At 38.5% G+C, this 19,653-nt stretch overlaps 1 protein-coding gene across 19 annotated transcripts in view; it reads right to left on the reverse strand.

Annotated features, from left to right (window-relative positions):
- Positions 1-19,653, reverse strand: part of TENM2 (teneurin transmembrane protein 2) — a 1,086,458-nt gene that overhangs the window by 91,598 nt on the left and 975,207 nt on the right. For 13 of the 19 annotated variants that reach the window (XM_038149757.1, XM_038149758.1, XM_038149759.1 and 10 more), the window contains 3 exons: positions 13,609-13,804; positions 10,710-10,811; positions 6,856-6,888 (listed from right to left, as the gene is read on the reverse strand). In XM_038149757.1, the coding sequence (XP_038005685.1) occupies positions 6,856-6,888; positions 10,710-10,811; positions 13,609-13,804 (331 nt within the window). The remainder of the gene's footprint in view (positions 1-6,855; positions 6,889-10,709; positions 10,812-13,608; positions 13,805-19,653) is intronic. The other 6 variants (XM_038149771.1, XM_038149770.1, XM_038149769.1 and 3 more) reach the window with 1 other exon arrangement.

Below are 19,653 nucleotides of genomic sequence, written 5' to 3' on the forward strand. Positions count from 1 at the left end.
AAATTAAAACTGCACAGATGTTTTAATTAAACCCAGGAAACTTAACGAAGATCACTAGAGACTTTTAAGCCTATGATTAATTCAATTCATTTAAAATACCTGTAGAGATATGGGGATGCCTCCATTTTGGGAGTTATAGAAGTTCTCAATCGATAAGTACTTAAGCTGTTCTACAAAAAAAAATGGGATGATTTTTATAGAACTGACTGGACAGCATTAACTGCACAATTAATATTTACATTCTTCTGAACACTCAGCAAACTTTTGCTTTGGCCCAAATTTATCACAAAGGTCATATTTTTTCTCATGCCTTCAGTGTGAGCCTATCCGTCAAAAAGAAAACACTTGCTGTTCCCTCCTCTACCATTGCACAAAGTACCTATTTCCATTAGATAATTGCTTAGCTTAACAACTGTTACAAAAAAATCTATGTAAGAAATACAAATGTGTCTTCCCACACTAGAAGCAATTTCCAGAAATGCAACAATTTTTTCAAACAATCTATTTGAGGTTGCTCATTTGGTACAAGTAAATTTTGCTTGATTATTTTACCTTATAATATTTTCAGTAACAATATAACACTGCAGTCCGTAAGAATAAGGAAATCAAAACTAAGCCAGTATGAAATACCTCAGAACTATTTTAATGGTGGATTGAGAGGACTGAAGCCCCATTTCCGCTTTTGTGAAGATGAGTTTAGACAATCTCACTAACCACCAACAAAGATCTTAGATGAAGATATTGGAGTGCTTCAGGGGGAGGGAAAGAGGCCACTGTTCTCCCTGTCTCCCTGGAGAAGTCACAGCTGCACATTAAAAAAAGAATTTCAAGTGGCATAAAACAAACTACAAATTGGAGATGGAGACAAAAGAGGATATTTGAGTGTACTGACACTTGATAAATCAGCTAGCTGTGCCAGGACTTTATCCTGTCAGTACATTCTGGATTCATCTCTTGGTCAGCCTGGTTGTTTCTTTCTCCACCATGGCAGAAGCTCTGCCACTGTCACTGCCTGTGCTAAGGGAAGAGTGCAGTTGCCCACACAGTACAGAAAGTGATTTTCAGCCAATCCAGATCAGGTCCTGCCTCTCAGCTGCACTGTTAAAGAGCAGCACAGTTCAATCTCTTTTTCACATGCATCAATGCTTTCAAGGAAATGGAAGTTCCCTTGCTCTGGTTCTGACTTACCACAGAAGAATGAGACTGATCAGTTTGCCACTTATTTTATGCCTTGGAAAAGAAAGAAAAAAACCCAAAGCAACCAAACCAACTCTTTTTCTGTGAGTAACACAGAATCAGAGCTGTGAAATCCCTGCTTTAGAAATAAGCAGTGAAGTCGCTACAAGACCATGCAGAGAAACAAGTTTTACTTCCTACCAACAGATGGGAACCAGCAGATGTTGAAAGCAGCTACTGTCATAGACAGGCATGTAGATATTCATTCCTATGTTTTGATAACTTCACCACTAGGAAAACTGCGGAGGAAGGCAGAACTAAACTATTTCAGAGTTTTCAGTTGCTATCTCAGTGGAAAGAGCCAGCGAGGAGTCAAAGAGATGATGCTTCAAAAAAGCAGCAGTGAGATGATGCTCACAAACAGCAGCAGTAAGGACAAACATCAAATACCAGAAATTCCCTTCCAAACATAAGTGTTGTGATCCATAACAGAAAAGCACTAACCGCACAAAGTCACTTAAGTTTCTAGAAAAAGGAACAAAAATAGTGAAATATTTCTTCAAATATTTTTGGTAAGTTTTACACCATTCGCAGTGAATGCTATAAAAACTATTGCTCCTGTGGTAGTGGGTCACCCTGGCTAAACAGCAGAGCAATAGATGCAGGACTGCACCCACAGCCTGCAGCATTCAGGGTATTTAAAATGCAGACTGGTTTGGTTTCATTTCAGTTACTATTATTTGCCTTGTTAAATTTACCAGAAAAGTTAAATCATAACATGTTTAACTGCACAGTTCCACATTAGGTGCAGATATTTAAACATTTTTCTACATTTGAATTAGAGATTTTTTTTTGTTTGTTGGAGAAAGTGAAGGAGGATGACAGTTACCTGAATTTAATCTTACTGAAGTTAGGACTAAATATAGAAAAATATCTAAATTGCAGTTTTGAATCCAGATATAGTGTAGGTGTGAAAAAAGTCATGCCTGCTGAAATCTGAAGCTATGATTCAGGGCTGTTTCTGTTATTCAGGGATGGGAAGTGTCTAAGGATGTCTGACAACAGCTGTATTTCTATAATGTGATTTCCAATGCTACTTAATCATAGTCGCTTCAATGACATTTACCATCATCACAAGGACTCCAAGATGATCCCAACACAACTGCCAGGATGAACCCTTAGAACTTAATGAAATAAACAAACACCAGTACAATTCCAGGGAGACAAAGCAAAGTAAAACCAAAATGTAGATTGCAACACAATTAGATAAGCTAACCAATTAAGCACAAAACCAAATTACAAGGCATACAGCACAGCGAGCACAATTCAGCTCAGCAGAGCAGAGTGGGAGCAGAGAAATTCTTGGCCACCAATAGAAGTATTATGAAGGAAAAAAGCTTTTTGGCTTGCCAGAACTAAGCTGCACAATGGTTTTTGTCTTGCATGTATTTATATGGATGTCCACTTCCTTGCTGCACTCAGAACCTTCTGAAATATTCTACTTATTTTAACTCCATTGAAACAGAAGATATTTGTACAAACAGACGTGTTCGTGAAGCACAAGTTTAAGAAGGGAAGAAAGAGAAGTAACTGATAACACAGCAGTCTTCAAAGGCAGCTGTGAGAGATAAATGAATGTATCCAGTTTTTATTAAGTATGAAAATATTACATAATGCTGCTGAAGAAAAATCCATTAATAAGATTTTACTGTGTTTCCATGTGCTTTCCATCTTGGACATAAGCAAAGCAAACTTTCTTATAATACTAAGCCAATAAAATTTGGTTCCAGCTCAGCTACAGTACTTACTGCCTGTGGCTCTCTTTAGTCCCTGAGTTTCTCCAGGTGGGGTAGTGAATGATCACACAAAAATACCCAAGTGTTTGCTGAAATCAGAGAATTGTAATTCCTCACATGCCCACTTTTCACCTACCATAGTTTGTCCATCACTGGCATCAGTGACTTCTGTCAATTATTTTCTTCTTCCTTGATAACTGAATTCCTCAGTATTCCCCATTATTTTTTTCTTAATCCTTTTAGCTTTGTCTGAATTTTTCTCCTGCAGAATAAATCTGCCTTCTTAGCTGCACCACTATCCTACAAGCTCTTTGGGAAAAGGAATCATACATCATTTCAAGTTCAAAGGCTACAGCATGAACTCAGAAATATATGAAAGGACAATGTAATTCACATGGACAAAGTTGCCTGTATGTTTACTGGTGGTTTAATACAGAAAACATACTAAATTGCTGCATGAGATGCAACTATTAGGTGTATTTAACAACATTAAATACATTTCTTAAAAAATTTTAAAGCATTTTTGTTTCCCTGTTGAGGCAACCATAACAAAAAGAATGAAGGATGTACTTCTAACCAACAGGGGAATCCCCCCTTAAAATGATTGAGAACAAGATCTTTGCAGATAAATTCTTTATAAACCTAAATTCAATGCTGGAATCAGCAGAAGCTGTAGAAACTTTAAGAACAATGTGAAGTTAATATTTTGCGTGTTGAAACCTATATTCTTAAAGTATTATATACTCAAATACTTAACTATATACTCAAATACTTAAAGTATTTTATACTCAAGTATTCCCAATGCTATAAGCAGCTCCTGGGTGCTATTTCAACTTTGCAAATATTCTCTTACAAAGAATGCAGAGGGTATGAGCCCCAGTTGCAGCCCGGTCAGAAAAGGGAGCAATCTGAGCACTGCTAATCCTCCTGTTCAATCTACACCGTACTGGAGGGACAGGTACACATTCCTAGGCAGCAGTGAAATGTTATGATGTTAAGTGCCTTGTGTTGTAACAGAAATTTAACAAGGTATCTGCTGTAGAAGTCCAGATCCCAGCCCCTCCAGCCCCCTGTTCTTACTTCAAATCTCCAGGAGGATCCATGAGGAAGCTCAGACTGGACACGATGGCTCCTATTGCCCCAAGCCCCTTCTGGAGCCACAAGCACTCACAATCTGAAAGAATTCAGCCTGTGACCCCTTCAGCCCTTGGCTCCTGCTTAAATTGCCAATTAGAAAGAGTTGCAGTGATGGATTTTGTGTTGGCTCTCCTTGTCTACCTGACACTGGATCAAAGCTACTATCTCATTTCATGCAGGCCAGCTAGCAGCTGATAGACAGCAATGGCTGTCAGTCATTGTCAAAATAGGTTGCATGGCTATTTATTTATTCTGTAATTAATTTTAGGCAGAGTTAATGGCACAAGCTCATTTTTAGAGTGCAATGCAGTTCTGTAAAACCAAGAAAAACAAGGGTAGGCGGGCAATCACAGCCCTGTACATTAAAATCTGGAAGGCAACTGAGGATATGACCAGTTAGCAAGAAATGAAAATAGCCTGCTAATAAAATATGAGACTGGGAAAGCAAGAAGAAAATTTATAACAAAGGCATTTTAAGGTACTGAGTCAGAGAGGTGGGAGCTGCTGGTGGGGAACACTGCCAATGACAGCCTTGTCTGTTCAAGTATCAAAATGATGCTTCCACCCACTGTGAGAGAAGATTTGAGTGACAAGCCAGGGTTGTGCTGCTGCTGCAGCACGCACAGAAGTTGGCACACATACACACATAAATACACAAAACCCAAAAACAAACCCACCCAGAAAGAGATACAAAGAGAGAAGCTGAACATGCTGGATTCTGTCAACTGCAAGAAAGGATGTGAGATATGTGTGGGTGACAAGTCAGGAATGCAGCAATTCCAGAGAAAAGCACACTTTTCTTCCTTCAACAGCACAGTGTAAGATGATACATGCTATGATTAGGAACATCTAAAATGCTTACCAATAGTTATTTCTTCTTTGATTTACTTTTTTTTTTCTCCATCTCACTTCTCACACCTACCCTGCATTCTTGCTCTATCAAAGTGGAAAATACCATCATTCTACTTTTCATTAAGGTTCATAGTCTGAAAGTTTTTTTTTTACTCATTTTCTTGCCTCACATTCAGCTTTGACAAAGTTTTTACAGACTTTTTTCTGCATTGCATCTCTAGGTCAGAATTCTGCCCTGGCTTGCAGTAAATAAAATCTACATTAAATAAACACCTTTTTCTCCACATCGATACATTTAGTCTTCTTCAGTCATGTTTATGTGCAACAGTGCTTCACTAATCATATTGTTAATTTATTACTCTAATCTCCAGCTGTGTGGCTCTTCTTTCCCAGTCTTGTTTCAGGTCTTTTATCTTATGGAACATGAACTTCATGCTCTAACTTCATTTACAGATCCCCTTCACCCCACACTGCTCACTGCTTGAATTCTGACTTCAACCTTTCTAGAGCTTAGGATAGGATGCTTTTGAAAATCAAATTTTAGAACTGCTTTTTTTTTTTTTTTTTTTTTTTTTTTAGCTCTTCCTGTACTCAGTCTCCCCTCTGAAGGCCCCATTTGCCTCTATAATCCACAAGATGTTATCTGCCCCATCACCCCTCTTTAAAACTGCCTTTACCACGGTGCTCCCCCAAGCTGACAACAGTCACACTGCTGGTGTCTTTATAACACTGCATTATCACCATTTTCCCCTGTAAATTCATACCTGTTAACTGGTTATCATTCATTCCCTTTAAACTTGTATTGAGGTGGTACATCCCTGGAGTCAGGTGCTGCTTTTATTTGTTTCCTTTGCATGTAAAGGATTAACCACAATAGGTCACCTTTAACTTACATTATTGCTCAGGACAATATTGTAATGATGCCACAAACCTGGCACTTTTCCTACACTGCTGTTCCTCTCCAGCAGTTTGCTCTGCAAACCCATCTGGTGATGGCATCACCATGTTTGACCCACCCTCCCTCACTTGTCTGATCCATAACCTGTTGTTGCATTTGCAGGGAGCCACTTGAATAGCTCAAGACCCTTTCCCAAATGTGACTGTGCCACAGAAGGTCCAAAGGGCTGCCTCGCCTCATCTTCCATCTCTTCTGTGAGGCCATGGCCATGTGCAGGGCAGGCAGAGGAAAAAGGGGATTCAGCATCCCCTTGCCTTTTCCTCCAGAGTCCAGGCAGCTGCTGTCTGCTTAAGCTATTTCCAGTTCCTAAAACTTCAGCCCAAGTTCTGATGACAAATAGTGTTTCCCTGACTCACACAGAGAGGAAATAGACACTCCCATACATTACCAGCTGGACATCATTCATTCCTGTGGGCCATGTGCTCTACAGCAATGAAAGAAGTACTGAGTTATTCTGCAGGATGCACCCCAAAATGTAACGTTGTCCCCATTGCAATCACTCCCAGAACATTGTTTGCCACTGTGAGCATTCTGGACATGGCACAAAGACAGCAGTTTCAAGCAGTGTATTCAATGGATGAAAAAACATTACTTTATGCACTGTTGTCAAAGCAAGAAGCCTCTGAAAAGCCTCAGAGCAAGATGAGTCTCAAACAACTGAAATTAGATAACAACTAAAAAAATGCAAGAGTTGCTACTTCTAGTAATTATACCTTACTTACCTAATAATTGACAGCTTTTTACATTTTTTATACAGAGATTAATAGCCCACACATAACAAAGAAAATGGCAATGGTAGGAATTCTTACTGTGGTGCAAACAGCATATCCATTAGAATAAATTTAAAGAGAGAGAGACTATACATTACAGCTTTGTAACTATTTCAAACTAAATAGATGTTGCAAAAGAAATAAAAAGAAATTTAAAAAAACCTACCCTTCTTTTTATACTTATTAAAGTGGCGCCGTCCTTTGCCAGTAAGCCAAAAACAAACAGAATGAAAATAAAATAATGAAAAACCCACACAAGGAGAACAGGAAACGAAATTGCGAATAACATAAATCTGAATAATTAGAGTTCTTAAAATCAGATTAAAAAGTCAACTGATCAAACATCGCACAAATTTCTGGTTTAAAAAAAAATCCAAAAGCCTTCATTTCATTTAGATTAAAATATTAAGCATGTTTCTTATTACATTGCATAATCAACTAGAAGTATCTGCTAAATGGCAACTCCATGGCAGTTGACATAAGCTACTTGACTCCATTTTTGTCCTTCTTTCACAAATTGGACACCATCTCTTAGCAGGCTATGCTCATCATATCAATGTAGAAATCCTATGTGATGGTGCATTGTTCACCTTTTCAGATTAGCTAAAGATGCTTATGATGCAAATCCAAGTACTTTAAAAATGCAAAATTAAAGGAGGCTCTGCTCACAGTTGCAAAACAGTATTTGACAGTCTTTGGAAGTAGTTTTGTTAAAGGAGTGGAAGAGTTGCATGCCCTTCAAATACCTGATGAGATGAAATGAAATTATAGCCAAGTCTGAGTCACTTCTAGAACTCAACTCATTGTAGCAATGAACTCCACTCCCAGGTGGTGAAAGGCAGGACATGCTGAAGGATGCCTGCTGCAGATTCACCACAGACCTTGAAAATCCAAACTATGATCAGACATAAACAGCAAGAATTCTAAGCAAGAAGGACTTCTTGATATACTTCAGTGCTTATATGACAGAGCTTACAGAAAAATAGAGATGAATAGAAAAAAGTGCAACACACCAAAAATTAAGATAATCACAGCTGCATGTCTGATTTTTTAATTGATCCTTGGACAGAGAATCACTTTTTACCAATAGCACCTACACGTAATTGTGGACAAGAGGTTACTCACAGTGGAGTTCAATTCACAGCAAATCTTCCACTGGCTTTAACTGTGCACACTTGCTTTATCAGGACACATCTCTGCATGGAATTATCCTTTGATTATCAGATTTTCTTTTTCTTTGTATGCCGTATTTTATCCACATGAGATCAAAATGTATCATTACCTTTTTTGTATGTTAGATGAAATTCTTTAACCTTAATAAGGATAAACTCCAAAGGGAATTTTGCCTAAGCAAGAATGGAGTAAATCTGCTGATACTGAATAGCAGGTAATAAGCTATTTCCACAGAATGAGAATGAGAAATACCCCACACAGTGTTTGGCAGGAGTGTTTGAGAGGGTGAAGTTCATTCCATTTCAATCAGGGTATGAAAGTGTGTTACACCCTGTGGGTTGGGCCAAAAGTTCACCTCTTTCCAGTAATTTTCATTGTGTTTTCTTGAAGCCAATGGATCTGAGTCAAATCTGTGCTGTGTTTCACAGCTTTCCTTCATTTTTATCTTTTAGAACCATGTGGATGGAGAGGTCTCTGTGCGCTGCCTACAATGGTTTGCAGAGACCCCCCTGATGTCTCACTACCTCTGATGGCCTCAGGATCAGCCCTGGGATGAAGGATTGTGTTTCCTATCTGTCAGACTTGGGGTTCACATGTTCACACAAAGGGAAGCTCTCAGACTGCTGTTACTGCATGGACCAAGTTCTAAAAGCCATCTGAGGAGCTTGTTCACATTTTCTACGTATTTCTCTATTTGAGTCTTGCCTCAACTTACTTTATGGTGGAGAAATTATACTGAAAGATATATTGCTAGAGAAATAACAATTGAAAAAATCAAATTGAAAAAACCATTATCCTTCCATATTTGTGACAATTCAAATATAAATTTAACGTTATGGTAGATGTACATTAAACAGGTGTCTGTACATGTAATATGATGTAAAATGTAATTCTCTATCTCATTTTACTGTGCTTTACCCTGCCTACAATTCCAATTTTGATTTCTGTCTTCTGAAACTGCTCTCACATATGAAGAGCATTCAAGTAAGCAGAAAAGCCTGTGGCTGTGAGAACAGGCATGAAAGAGGTGAGGCAAAATGCCCTTACACCCAGCTCTCAGGGTAACGCTGTGCATCTGTACCAGCACAGAAACACGAGGTCTGTCAACAAACCCATGTTCTCATCTTGTGCAGTTTTTCAAGCTTCTTTGTTCTTTAGAAATACCATGATGTCTGACAAGAAATCAGTACCAGAGTTGAAGGAAGCTTCCATGAAACCATTTCTGCTTTTGAGGGGAAAGAGACAACACAGAAAGGACAAAGCAGGAAGCAGAGAGAATGCACTGAGGGGCAGGAGAAGCCTGACGAATATTTGACAAGCACCCTATTCAAAAGCTATTTATCTGTCACAGCCTGAACAAAGTATTTTCTAGCACTAACACAGCATACAGTGCTACAGAGAGGTTCAGTAGACAATGCAGGATTGCTGCACAACTCAAGATGCAAATGAGTTGATATAATGGCCATGTTTGTGTGAAGGGTGGCAGTGAAGCACACAGTCACTGCATGCATACTTTCACAGGTTAACACCACAAAAATGCACAGAGCTGTCAGTCTGTATTTATAGCTCACATTATCACACCACTCACTTTGTGCAATACAGATATCTCCTCTCTAGATTTACCAGCTGTCTTAATTGCTCAGGTAATCAAACAACTATTTGAATGTTCTGTAAAATGAGAAGGGTGAATGCTGAAATATCAGTCTTAGCTATTCAAGGCCCTTGGGGTCTCTATTTCTCTTTTTTTTTTTTTTTTTTTTTTTTTTTTTTTTGTACTGAGGCACCTTCAAGAGCCAAATGTGGAGACAAAACCCAGAAATTAGTCACTCCAGTACAACTATGGCAGCTACTCAAGGAGTATTTCATAGACACAGGGATGTGCTACAGCAGTGACAGAGGTGGGGCACAATGAACACTCCTCATGACTGCATCAAGAGTCTAAGAATAAATGAGCAAATTTCTAAGGCTCTTCAAGTTATTTCAAAAAGCTTTCAAACACCAGGATTTCCCCCTTGGAACACTAACAACCCCATGGAAAATAATTGTAGGCATGATATTGATAGTGTGCCTAAATCTCACACAATAAGAAGGAAGCAAAGGGTAAAATGTTCTGAGTGTACTCAGGAGCAGAGGGGAATACAACCAAGCTACTGAATTTAAACAACATATCTGCTACTGTCTGTACAAACTCAAGAGGTCCTTCTTTGTGAATCTTTGTGAATCTTTCTTCTTTTCTTCTTTCCCTAAGACTGCTATCCAAAATTCTCAGAAAAAGTTAATGAACACCTACTGCCAATCCACAGATATCATTTAGATTACTACTTAATCCTTGATAGCAGAGTATTTCCCAGTTTTAGTTGTTAAAATTTACATCTGACATTTCAGAAAATGTTTATTTTAAGATTTTATCAGGTCCTACCTATTTTTCTACAAAAGGCAAAGTTCCTTTGGTTAAAGAGTAATTCTACATGCAAGAAAGATGCTTTGGACTAGAAGTAAGGCTCAGGCAAGCCAGAATATGTACTACACTCTATCAATGAAGACAATCAGTCTTTTCTTGTAGACCAGCTAATGGTTATCAGAAAGCATTGATAATTCATCCACTTTTCCAGAAAATAAATATTTTCTGCTATTTTTGTCTGCTACCTTTGCCACAGAAAAAGGCTGTAGCTATGCAAGCTCATTGGAAATGTGGCAATACTTCCTCTTGAATATACTTAACTCAAGATCTAAGAATAAAAAAGCAAATTGTTCTATTTGAATCTAGCTCAGACCCAAGCTAGCTAGCAGGCACTGTAGATCAATAACACACACTGTGGTTATTTGTAAATATAGGGAAAATGATACCTTTAGCACAATCTGCTCCATGAAATCCTGGGAAACAGTGGCAGACACCTGACACACACTCGCCATTCCCATGGCAATGACGTGGGCAGTCTTGTACTGAGTCTGAAATTAAAGCATCACAAGCACATTAATTGTTGATTCCTACTTAGGCTACAGATTTTTTTGTTTATTTTTTCTCCATTTTAATTTGTCCTCAATACTTAGAAGTACAACCCCTAACAATATTAGCAGCACAAGGTTCAGATGAAGCAGAATGCACAGAGTTTCATGAGAGCATGAGTATGTATAGAGATCTAGTGACACACTAAAGTCACATATTAAGTTCTGGGCTTTATTAGAACCCAAAGTCTTCTGACAGTGCTCAAATCCTCTGTTCCAAAAATAGGCAGGACCTTTTAAGACCTCTATAGCTGTGCTTGAGTTTATATTGTGCAGCAAACACAATGCTTCCTCAGGAAAATCAACGCTCTCCCTTTTGCAAGGAGACAGTTCTTGCTCAACCACTGCCATGGGAAACTGATTATCCCAAGGACTTTGTCTTCTTTTCCTTCTACAGGCATTTAAAACCTCATTAATTAAGCTGACAAAAATATCTGTTGAACATGACAAAGAGGAGCTCTTTTGCTAGCAAATCTACTCAATCCTTAAAGAAATGAATTAAAAAGATGCAGGTGGCTGTGCAAGAGGATGAAGAGTTCTGTAAAAACACAGGACAAAGTTTAATATCAGAGTTTGAGTGACTTACTGAAATGTTGATGGCTTCAATAATATAAGAGTAGACACATAAGCCTGATAACATTTCAGCTGTACCGAAATACTTATTTTCCACAATTTCTGTTATCATTTGAATAAAGCATTCACTACTTTGCATAATAACAATCTAAAAATAAAATTCCATTCTTGAAGTTAATTCCTAAAATTATTTTAATTTGAAAGCTGTTGGATTTCAGCAGAACATATTTTCAACAGTGAATTATTGGAACAAAAATCTAATTGGAATATTACTCTTCACTATCACTCCCTGTTGTTGTGGGACCTGTGGTTCCAAACTAAATGGTTCTGTCAGCCCCAGGCACCAAATCAAGCTGCTATACAACACAGAAAAGAGAATTTGGATTTGGAACTAGCAGAACTATAGAGAGTATTTTTATTTGTCAACTTAAACTACAAAGAAGAAAAGGATTCAAGTGGAACTTTAAATCTAATTTCACAGTTGCAGGACACCAAACACAAAATGTCTAAAGCAAATTTTTAAAGAGATGTCATTAGCTTGGGCTCTTGAAATGAGTAATGTAAACAATGAAAAGAAAAAATTGAAATGTAATGTTCAAAGATATCAATTTATCTCATGAAGAAGCTTGTTTATAGATTTATTAATTATTTTGCTTCATGTCACACAAAAGCATTTTCTATGTACTCAAAATCATGGTAAATTTAGTATTGTCTGGGACTTGACATAATTTCTATTATTCTTCCTCCTCTTCCACACCAGAGAGAAGTTCAGCTGTCTCAGAGCCTTTCATTATGAAGCATCTGATACAAGGTGTGTGCAGAACCAGATAAAACACTGTATTTTTCTCCAGATTTCATTTCAATTACTATCATTGCTCTATCAAGTAGCCTACCTGGCCATTACACCTTTGATGCTCTTGAAAGCTATAGCCTTGACCGGGCAACCCTTTAAAGGGCAGCTGATAATATCCTAAGGTTTTCTAAGCACAACAGGGGCATAACAAGATATGAGCACAAATGTTCTTGTTTTTAAAGAAATGGGAAAAGATGGAAAAAAAAAGTCATGGTTTGGCAGGGGAGGAATTTAGAGAAGTGATACAAAAGCTTTCTGTGTAATTGATAGTTTGTGGAACCACTACATATATATATTCATTTTTTAACATTCATAGAAAAGAGTTTTTTCCATCTTAATTCAGGATAACAGAAACAATTATGTTTGCACTCAATGACAGTATTGATTATTCACCTACTCCCTTGGGGACTTAGGCAAACAGACTGAATGCTATACTAATGTAAAAGGAAAAAAACCAAAAACTAAGCTACATTTTATTAATAAGACAAGACTAGAAAACACCTCTGACTATTTTTCATCAAATCTAAAACCTCATTTTTACTTTTTACAGTTCCCCTGAACTAAGACAAATTACAGATTTATACAACACAGTGCCATTTCAGACTTCACCAGCCAGGACAGAATATCACAAAGGATACATCAGAATTTGTTACACCACTGTGAAAAGACAGTCAGCAAAGTTCATTAAGAGCTTCAAAGGACAACAAATCTAATAAAGCTTGGGGGATTTAGACTCAGTTTGATTCTCAACTGAATGTAATCCTATTCTAACAAAACTGCAGCTGGATGTTCTTCCACCAGGTTGAGGAGATGACTCACTGTTAGGTGAGTAGTAAGCTGTAAAGCAACATAGCTAATTAACTGACTCAATTAATCTCTAGGATGGCTGCAAACAATAATCTTATTTGCAGGTATCCGTTTCTTGAGTTGTCTTTCCACCAAGATTAAACAGCTGTCCTGTTGGATACTATTCCATCTGGGTGTAAAGAAGCATCTTCAGAGAAGCAAATAAAAAGTATCAAAATGACAGAGATAAGAGAGAGGAATATTAGCTGGGGAATGCTTCAAACCACATTGAATTTTCTAAACCCTGTTTTCCAAAACTAAACTTGAGATCTATGGGAATGCTAAAATATTAAGAGAAAAATGAGTGAATTAATGTCAGCATACCCCCTTACTGACTCTTTGCCAGAGTAGTGTTGAGGAAAAAATGCACAGAATCACATGAGGACAAACAGGCCAATACTGAGGACTGCAGGAAAAGATTCCAGCTTTGGGTAAGGGAGGGTATAAACAGCTGGTGGAAGTACCTACCCAAAATGACTGTGCTGAAGGAGACCACCTCTTTGTCCTTGCCATCATTGTAGAAGGCCAGGTGCCACAAGCCCACGTCCAGGTACTGAACGAACACGGCCTCGTTCTGCACCAGGGTCTGGACGCTCCGGCGCTCCCGTGGCGACTCCACCACGCTCCACTTCTCTTTGCCATCCAAACGTTCCATGAAATCGTACTGCAGGGAGGAAAAAAAAAAAAAAAACAAGGGGAAAAAAAAAGAGAACACAAACAAACAAAACCCCAAGCAAACAGACCTGAATACAGAATGCTTCAGCTCAAAAATCTGACTCTATTTTCTCCTCTACCTTGTTATAAAATGGTATTTCTGGAAGAAATGTGAAACTAACATTTACTAGCTGACCACGGAACACAAAGAGATTCCATGACTTTTATTCTCTCTTAAACAGTGACCCAGAATTATGTATCTTTCCTCTGCATAGGTGATCATAAAATGTACAAATTGACAGGATGGTTTTTGAAAAACAATTTGAAATCTATTATTTTACCCATTAATTTTAGGTTCCTACACAGCTTTCAGAGACTCAGGAGACCCACACCCTTTTCTAAGTCATTGCCTGCGACAAATTATTTTTAAAACAGGAACAGATATCTGAGGTGTAACTCCAGACTTATTGTTGAATGGAAGCCCCCAGAATGTGAAACAGGAAGTGTGTTTGTCCAATGTACTTCATCACCAGATAAAAATACACTGCACAAGTTTTACATCACAGAGTAAAAGTTGCTTACCTGAGGTTGTATGAGGAACAATCAGGGCAAGTGTGATACAAAAACCAGAGGGAGCATGGAAAGGAATAACACAAATAAGGGAATTGAACATACATTAAGGAAAACTGAGAATTTCTGTTTGGATAGCTTCCAAAGAAGGTAGAACATTGCATTAATCTTTGCAAAAGGGATCAAACAGAGCAAGTGATTATTTAGAGCATAAGAGCGATGGTACCATTAATGGCATGAAACTAAAAAAAGAAAGAAAGAAATTTAAGATGAATGTCAGATAAGCTTCCCATCTATTAAGCTCAGTAAATAGCCTCCCAATGGAGATGCCACAATTAAACAAGACTGGAAGAAATATTGGTTAGTCTACAACGGGGAATAACTCTGCATAACAAAGCAGCTGGGATAGCTGTCCTAATAGGCTTTTTTTCTGTCATTAATGTCTGTGATTCTGGAGCTCTCAAGCTCAACTGAGCAGATCTCATAGTCCCTATCTAAAGGAAGCCCTTAAGAAACACCAAAAACAATATATCTAATCTTTTGATAGCTGTATAGCAAGTCCCCTATGAAAACACATCTTGTTTTAGACACATTTATCTGTGTAGGAGTAGATAGAGATAGATAGACATGTCTAAAGAAAGATGCATGTGTTCAATAAAATACAGTAATAGTATGTGCTTGCTTGCCAGTAGCTTCATTACATTTCCCTCCATTACCTCTAACACTTCCAGGCTGTGCCCACAACAGCTACGAGAAAACATCCACCTTCCCTTGCCTTTAGCTTAAACAGAAAACTGTAACCTTGCCTCCTAAACAGAATAAACATCCAGAGAAGGACACACACACTGTCTTGCACACTGTATTCCACCCAGGAACTGAGAGCCCTAGTAAATTATTCATGATTAGTGATAAAATAATGAAGATTCTCCCTATTAGTGGAAGAGACAGACAAATTGAACACTCTAGTGCCATCACATCTATCCAAAACTGGGGTATGAAACCTCGCCTTTCTAGCTGAAAACCTCTTTTGTACCAGTATTATGGAGCCCTGGCATGTTCAGCCTTACAACAAAGGGAAATGTCTGCAAGAACTATTGTCTTCCTGGTAAACTGTGGAACTGACACTGACCTGCAGCCTTTACACAAAGGAAATCCATGGCAGGGAGGAATTAGAGCCCCAGTCTACTAATGTTGAGAGTTATCATCACAGTGAGTGCATTATGCACTCTACCTATGAGTCTGTGCTTTTAAACGAGGGACAAAGTAAGACAAGTGGAATAAAAAGTTTCACTCAAAATCAGATTGCCATCCACTTGAGCCTTTTTCCATGTATGATTTAAATGGGAAAAGGTAAATCAGATAAATTAGTAAAATTCAGGCAAAGCATGCCAGAGATGTAGAGAGTTCTGGCATGCCAGTAATTTTCAGCATATGTGAGGTACCAAACACACATATATCTATCTCTGAAATCAATGGCATTTGGAAAGATTGCTAAAAGCCACTGTCCAACAGTCAGAGGTTAAGGACAGACTCATCACCTCCTTGGGAAATGTTATTACTTGGGCAACATCTTGGGAAAAAGAAATTGTGCTCTTCAGAACAATTGTTCACAAAGGGTCAACTGAGGAAGCAGCAATAAAAGCTGACATTTCTCACTGGCAACATGCTGTTCGTCTCTGCTTGTGCTGGCAGGTTCCTCTGCCTCCCTCTGTTTGATGCTGATTCTACCTCATATAGTAGAGAAGGCTCAGCAGTTGGCCAGATCGAAGGGGAAGAGTTTTCAGCCTGAAGCTGCTTGAAGTAGTTTTAGCTGCAGAATCTCTTTTCATGATGATGGGGTGTGACCTAGTGAGAGCAGGTCCCTTGGCACGACGATTTTAACTTTGGTACAGTTAAGAGTGGTATTGTCCCTCTTTAATCAAACTAAGACAAATAATTTAATGCCTAGGCAAAAGCAAAATGACTGAATCTGGATAACTCTGAGAATGCTGCAGTACTGGTGCAAAGTGATACAGAAAACAATATCACATTTTCATACCTCTTGGGATTTCTCAGGACTGAGGGAAAAAAAAAAAAAAAAGGGAGGTTAATGTATCTGTTGGTGGTTCCCTGCGTGTATTAATGTCAATATGTCAGTAAGGACGAGGTATTTGTGTCCCAAAATCGAAAATGCCTGACTGAAGGGTCACCAAGACGACACTGTGAACTCGTCAGCAGATAAGATTTCTTCACATGCTTGGCTGAATCATCATTCTGCTTTTCACGGCCCTGTTGATTTTCTGATTTACCACCCTTGCATGATTAATTACTTTTACATAATGTTGTGCTGAAGATATCACTCTTGCTTTAAAGCTACTTATTGGCATATATGAATAGATTAGAAAACCCATCTAGGAAAAGGAGGCAAGTAATTTCATGATCATTAAAAAGCAACTGTGGAATCCTTAATCTAACACACACACACACAACTGCTAAGGAAGAGGCCACTAAATCACATGAATTAGGGAATGGACATGTCAAACCAAATTAAATCACTGAAGTAATTTGGAAGTTTTACTGACTTTTGGCTTTTTTGTTTTCTTTTTTTATGATCCTTTATAGCTCATGGCTTCATACTGAAAATCACAAAAATGGCTAAAACAGCTCAGGAACAACATGCAGCAGAAATCCCAAATGACTACATCATCAGAGTTCAATTTTGCAGCAGGGAGTACTTACTATGATTAAAGCCCAATATACGCAAGTGACTTGCCAGCCTACATCGCTAAACAAATTCCAAATTCACTCTCTCGGTGAGTTTGTTTATTTTTACTACCCAGCATACTGAAATCCTACTGCTTACTTTTATTTACAAACCTAAAATCTCATGCTAAGTTCTTTCTGAGCAATTTGTTTTTATAATTTCTCCATTCAGGGCTTTCTACCCTCTGATGCATTTTATTCACAGGCTAATAAAGACTTTCTTTTTCTGGTAACCATGGGGAGTCAGCAGAACAGTTTCACACCTATGGTTGTGACTCCAGCACTGCACAAAGCCACCGAGCCCAGCCACACACAGAGGAAAGGAACCACTTGTGACCACTGTGAAGCTGAAGGAGCTCGCAGGGCTCAGGACTGGAAATGCAGAGAACTGCCATAATCTTCAGGGATTTTCTTAGATTTGAAATAATTTGCATACCTCCACAAAATGCCTAGGAGTTTTTGAGATTAGGAGTTGAAAGAATGATCTCCTAGAGCTCTTGTCTCAATAGGGGATGCATATTCAACAGGAGAGGGGAGCACGCTTGGGGTGGCGGCCAGCATTCGCCTTTATGCCAAAGCCCTGCAGGATCTAAGCAGCCAGGAAAACATATGGCAGGGAAACTTGTTTGCAAAGTGCTCTAAAATTAGTTCTTCATAAAATCCAGTTGGTAATTATTCATTAAAACACAGCCACGAAACATCTGACACCCACGATGGCAGCCAACCAACCGGTTTGTTCCCACATTTGGATGTGCCACTAGCCAACCAGCTCAGGCCAGCCCCGTGACCATCAGGCAACTCTGAGGTGCTCAGAGCACCTAAAAATGTTTGAGCACCTGCTAAAAGCCAAGGGAACACTGATGCTCCGTTGCTCTCCCAGTTTTTTTTTCAAATAAAGCCATTTCCTTGTCTGAATGTAAAGAGTTTTCATTTTGACATGAAAAATTTATAAGTATAAACCACGCTGCTGGAAATGAAAACAATACAGCCCCACACACTGCCTTCTCCAGACATTCCAGGGAAGTTCCTCTCAGGTTACCTCATTTCACGCATCATTTGGAACGTGCTACCAGCATGTAGGAACACCATAATTGCTGTAAGCTCTGCAGAGTCACTTCATGCATTATTTGACATTTACGGTTCATTTTCTATACATTATCAATTCTATTAATATTACTCTCTTCTGCTAAATTCCTATTGATCATTCAAGCCTGCAGTGTGCATTCTGTTATTTCTGCATAGTGCTACACAGGTTGGAGGGATTTTGCCCAAAAGCACTGCATTCCTGTTTGTACTCTGCTTGCCACTCAAAAGTGAATTTTTGCCTCTCCTCCAGAGCTCCACTCTCCATGCACACAGCACACAGGCTGCATTCAGACAAGTTTACAGCTACATCAGTTTGACTGACTAAACCAGGCACTTGGAATATTTGCTAAACAGTAATACTGAGAAGGTTAAATCTCAGCAGGGCTCTCAGACAGGAACTGCATCTTGTTGTCTCAGGTTAATCATGTACCTAATTTGCTGATTATTGACTTGTTCCCACAAAGGATTTTACTCGGCTTGACATATGAGCACTGATCAGTGATGAACTGTCAAGCTGTTCACTGCTTTAGAGCTCATGCCCCTAACCTACAGAAACAAGGATTTTAAATTTCAATTTTAAAATATCGTCTGGTGTCAACTTCAGACTGTTTTCATTCATACAGAAGTATTGTGCTCCTTTCTGTCAGAACAAGGCTTCTTTTCACTAGCTCAGGTCTGTAACAGCTTGCATTTCTCATTCTAAAATAATTTCTCTTGGTAGCAGCTTGACTGAATTTTGATTGCTGGGCAAAACTGCCATGGAACCTCCTGCTGTAGCACCCTATTAACAAGCACCAGGACCCTGCCTGAATGTGGGAAAGTTTATGCTGGTTCATATTGCAGATTCAGACCAGATCTATACTAGTTTATATACAGCATGTTTCATTAACCCCACTTATGAAGAGGTTTAGCACTGCTTCCTCTGAAGACTGGAAAGCAGGTCCCCTGAGGAGGAATCCAGCTCAACAGGAAACACAGATGATATTTCTCATTATTTAATTTAACAGATTCTCATTATTTAATTTAACAGAAAGGTCACAAAATTTCTATTCTATCCATGTGAGGTGAAGTGAAAGGAAAAAACTCTGCCTGATCACAGCCTTCTCAGATGAGAACATCATAATGAAACCTAGAACAAATACCTCTGATCACACTGCAATATAAAGTTCATCCTGAATTAAAAGAAAATATTTTGGACTACCAACAACTTCCAACTGGATTTCTTGTAAAAGACACAGGCATACCTCCCTCATGTCTTAGTCAAAAAATTAAAATTGGCATACCTCCCTCATGTCTTAGTCAAAAAATTAAAATTAACCTGCATTTATAGCAAACTTTGATGATTGCTTCGGAGCTTTGGTTGCCCTAAGTAATTTTCATTTCATGATTTATACTTCTGTTTGTTTTCCTCAACTAAATTGCCATTTTATTAATGATGGAATAGGGGAAGTGAGCACTAAA

Source organism: Motacilla alba, chromosome 13, assembly GCF_015832195.1.
Source record: "Motacilla alba alba isolate MOTALB_02 chromosome 13, Motacilla_alba_V1.0_pri, whole genome shotgun sequence".
Classification (NCBI taxonomy): domain Eukaryota; kingdom Metazoa; phylum Chordata; class Aves; order Passeriformes; family Motacillidae; genus Motacilla; species Motacilla alba.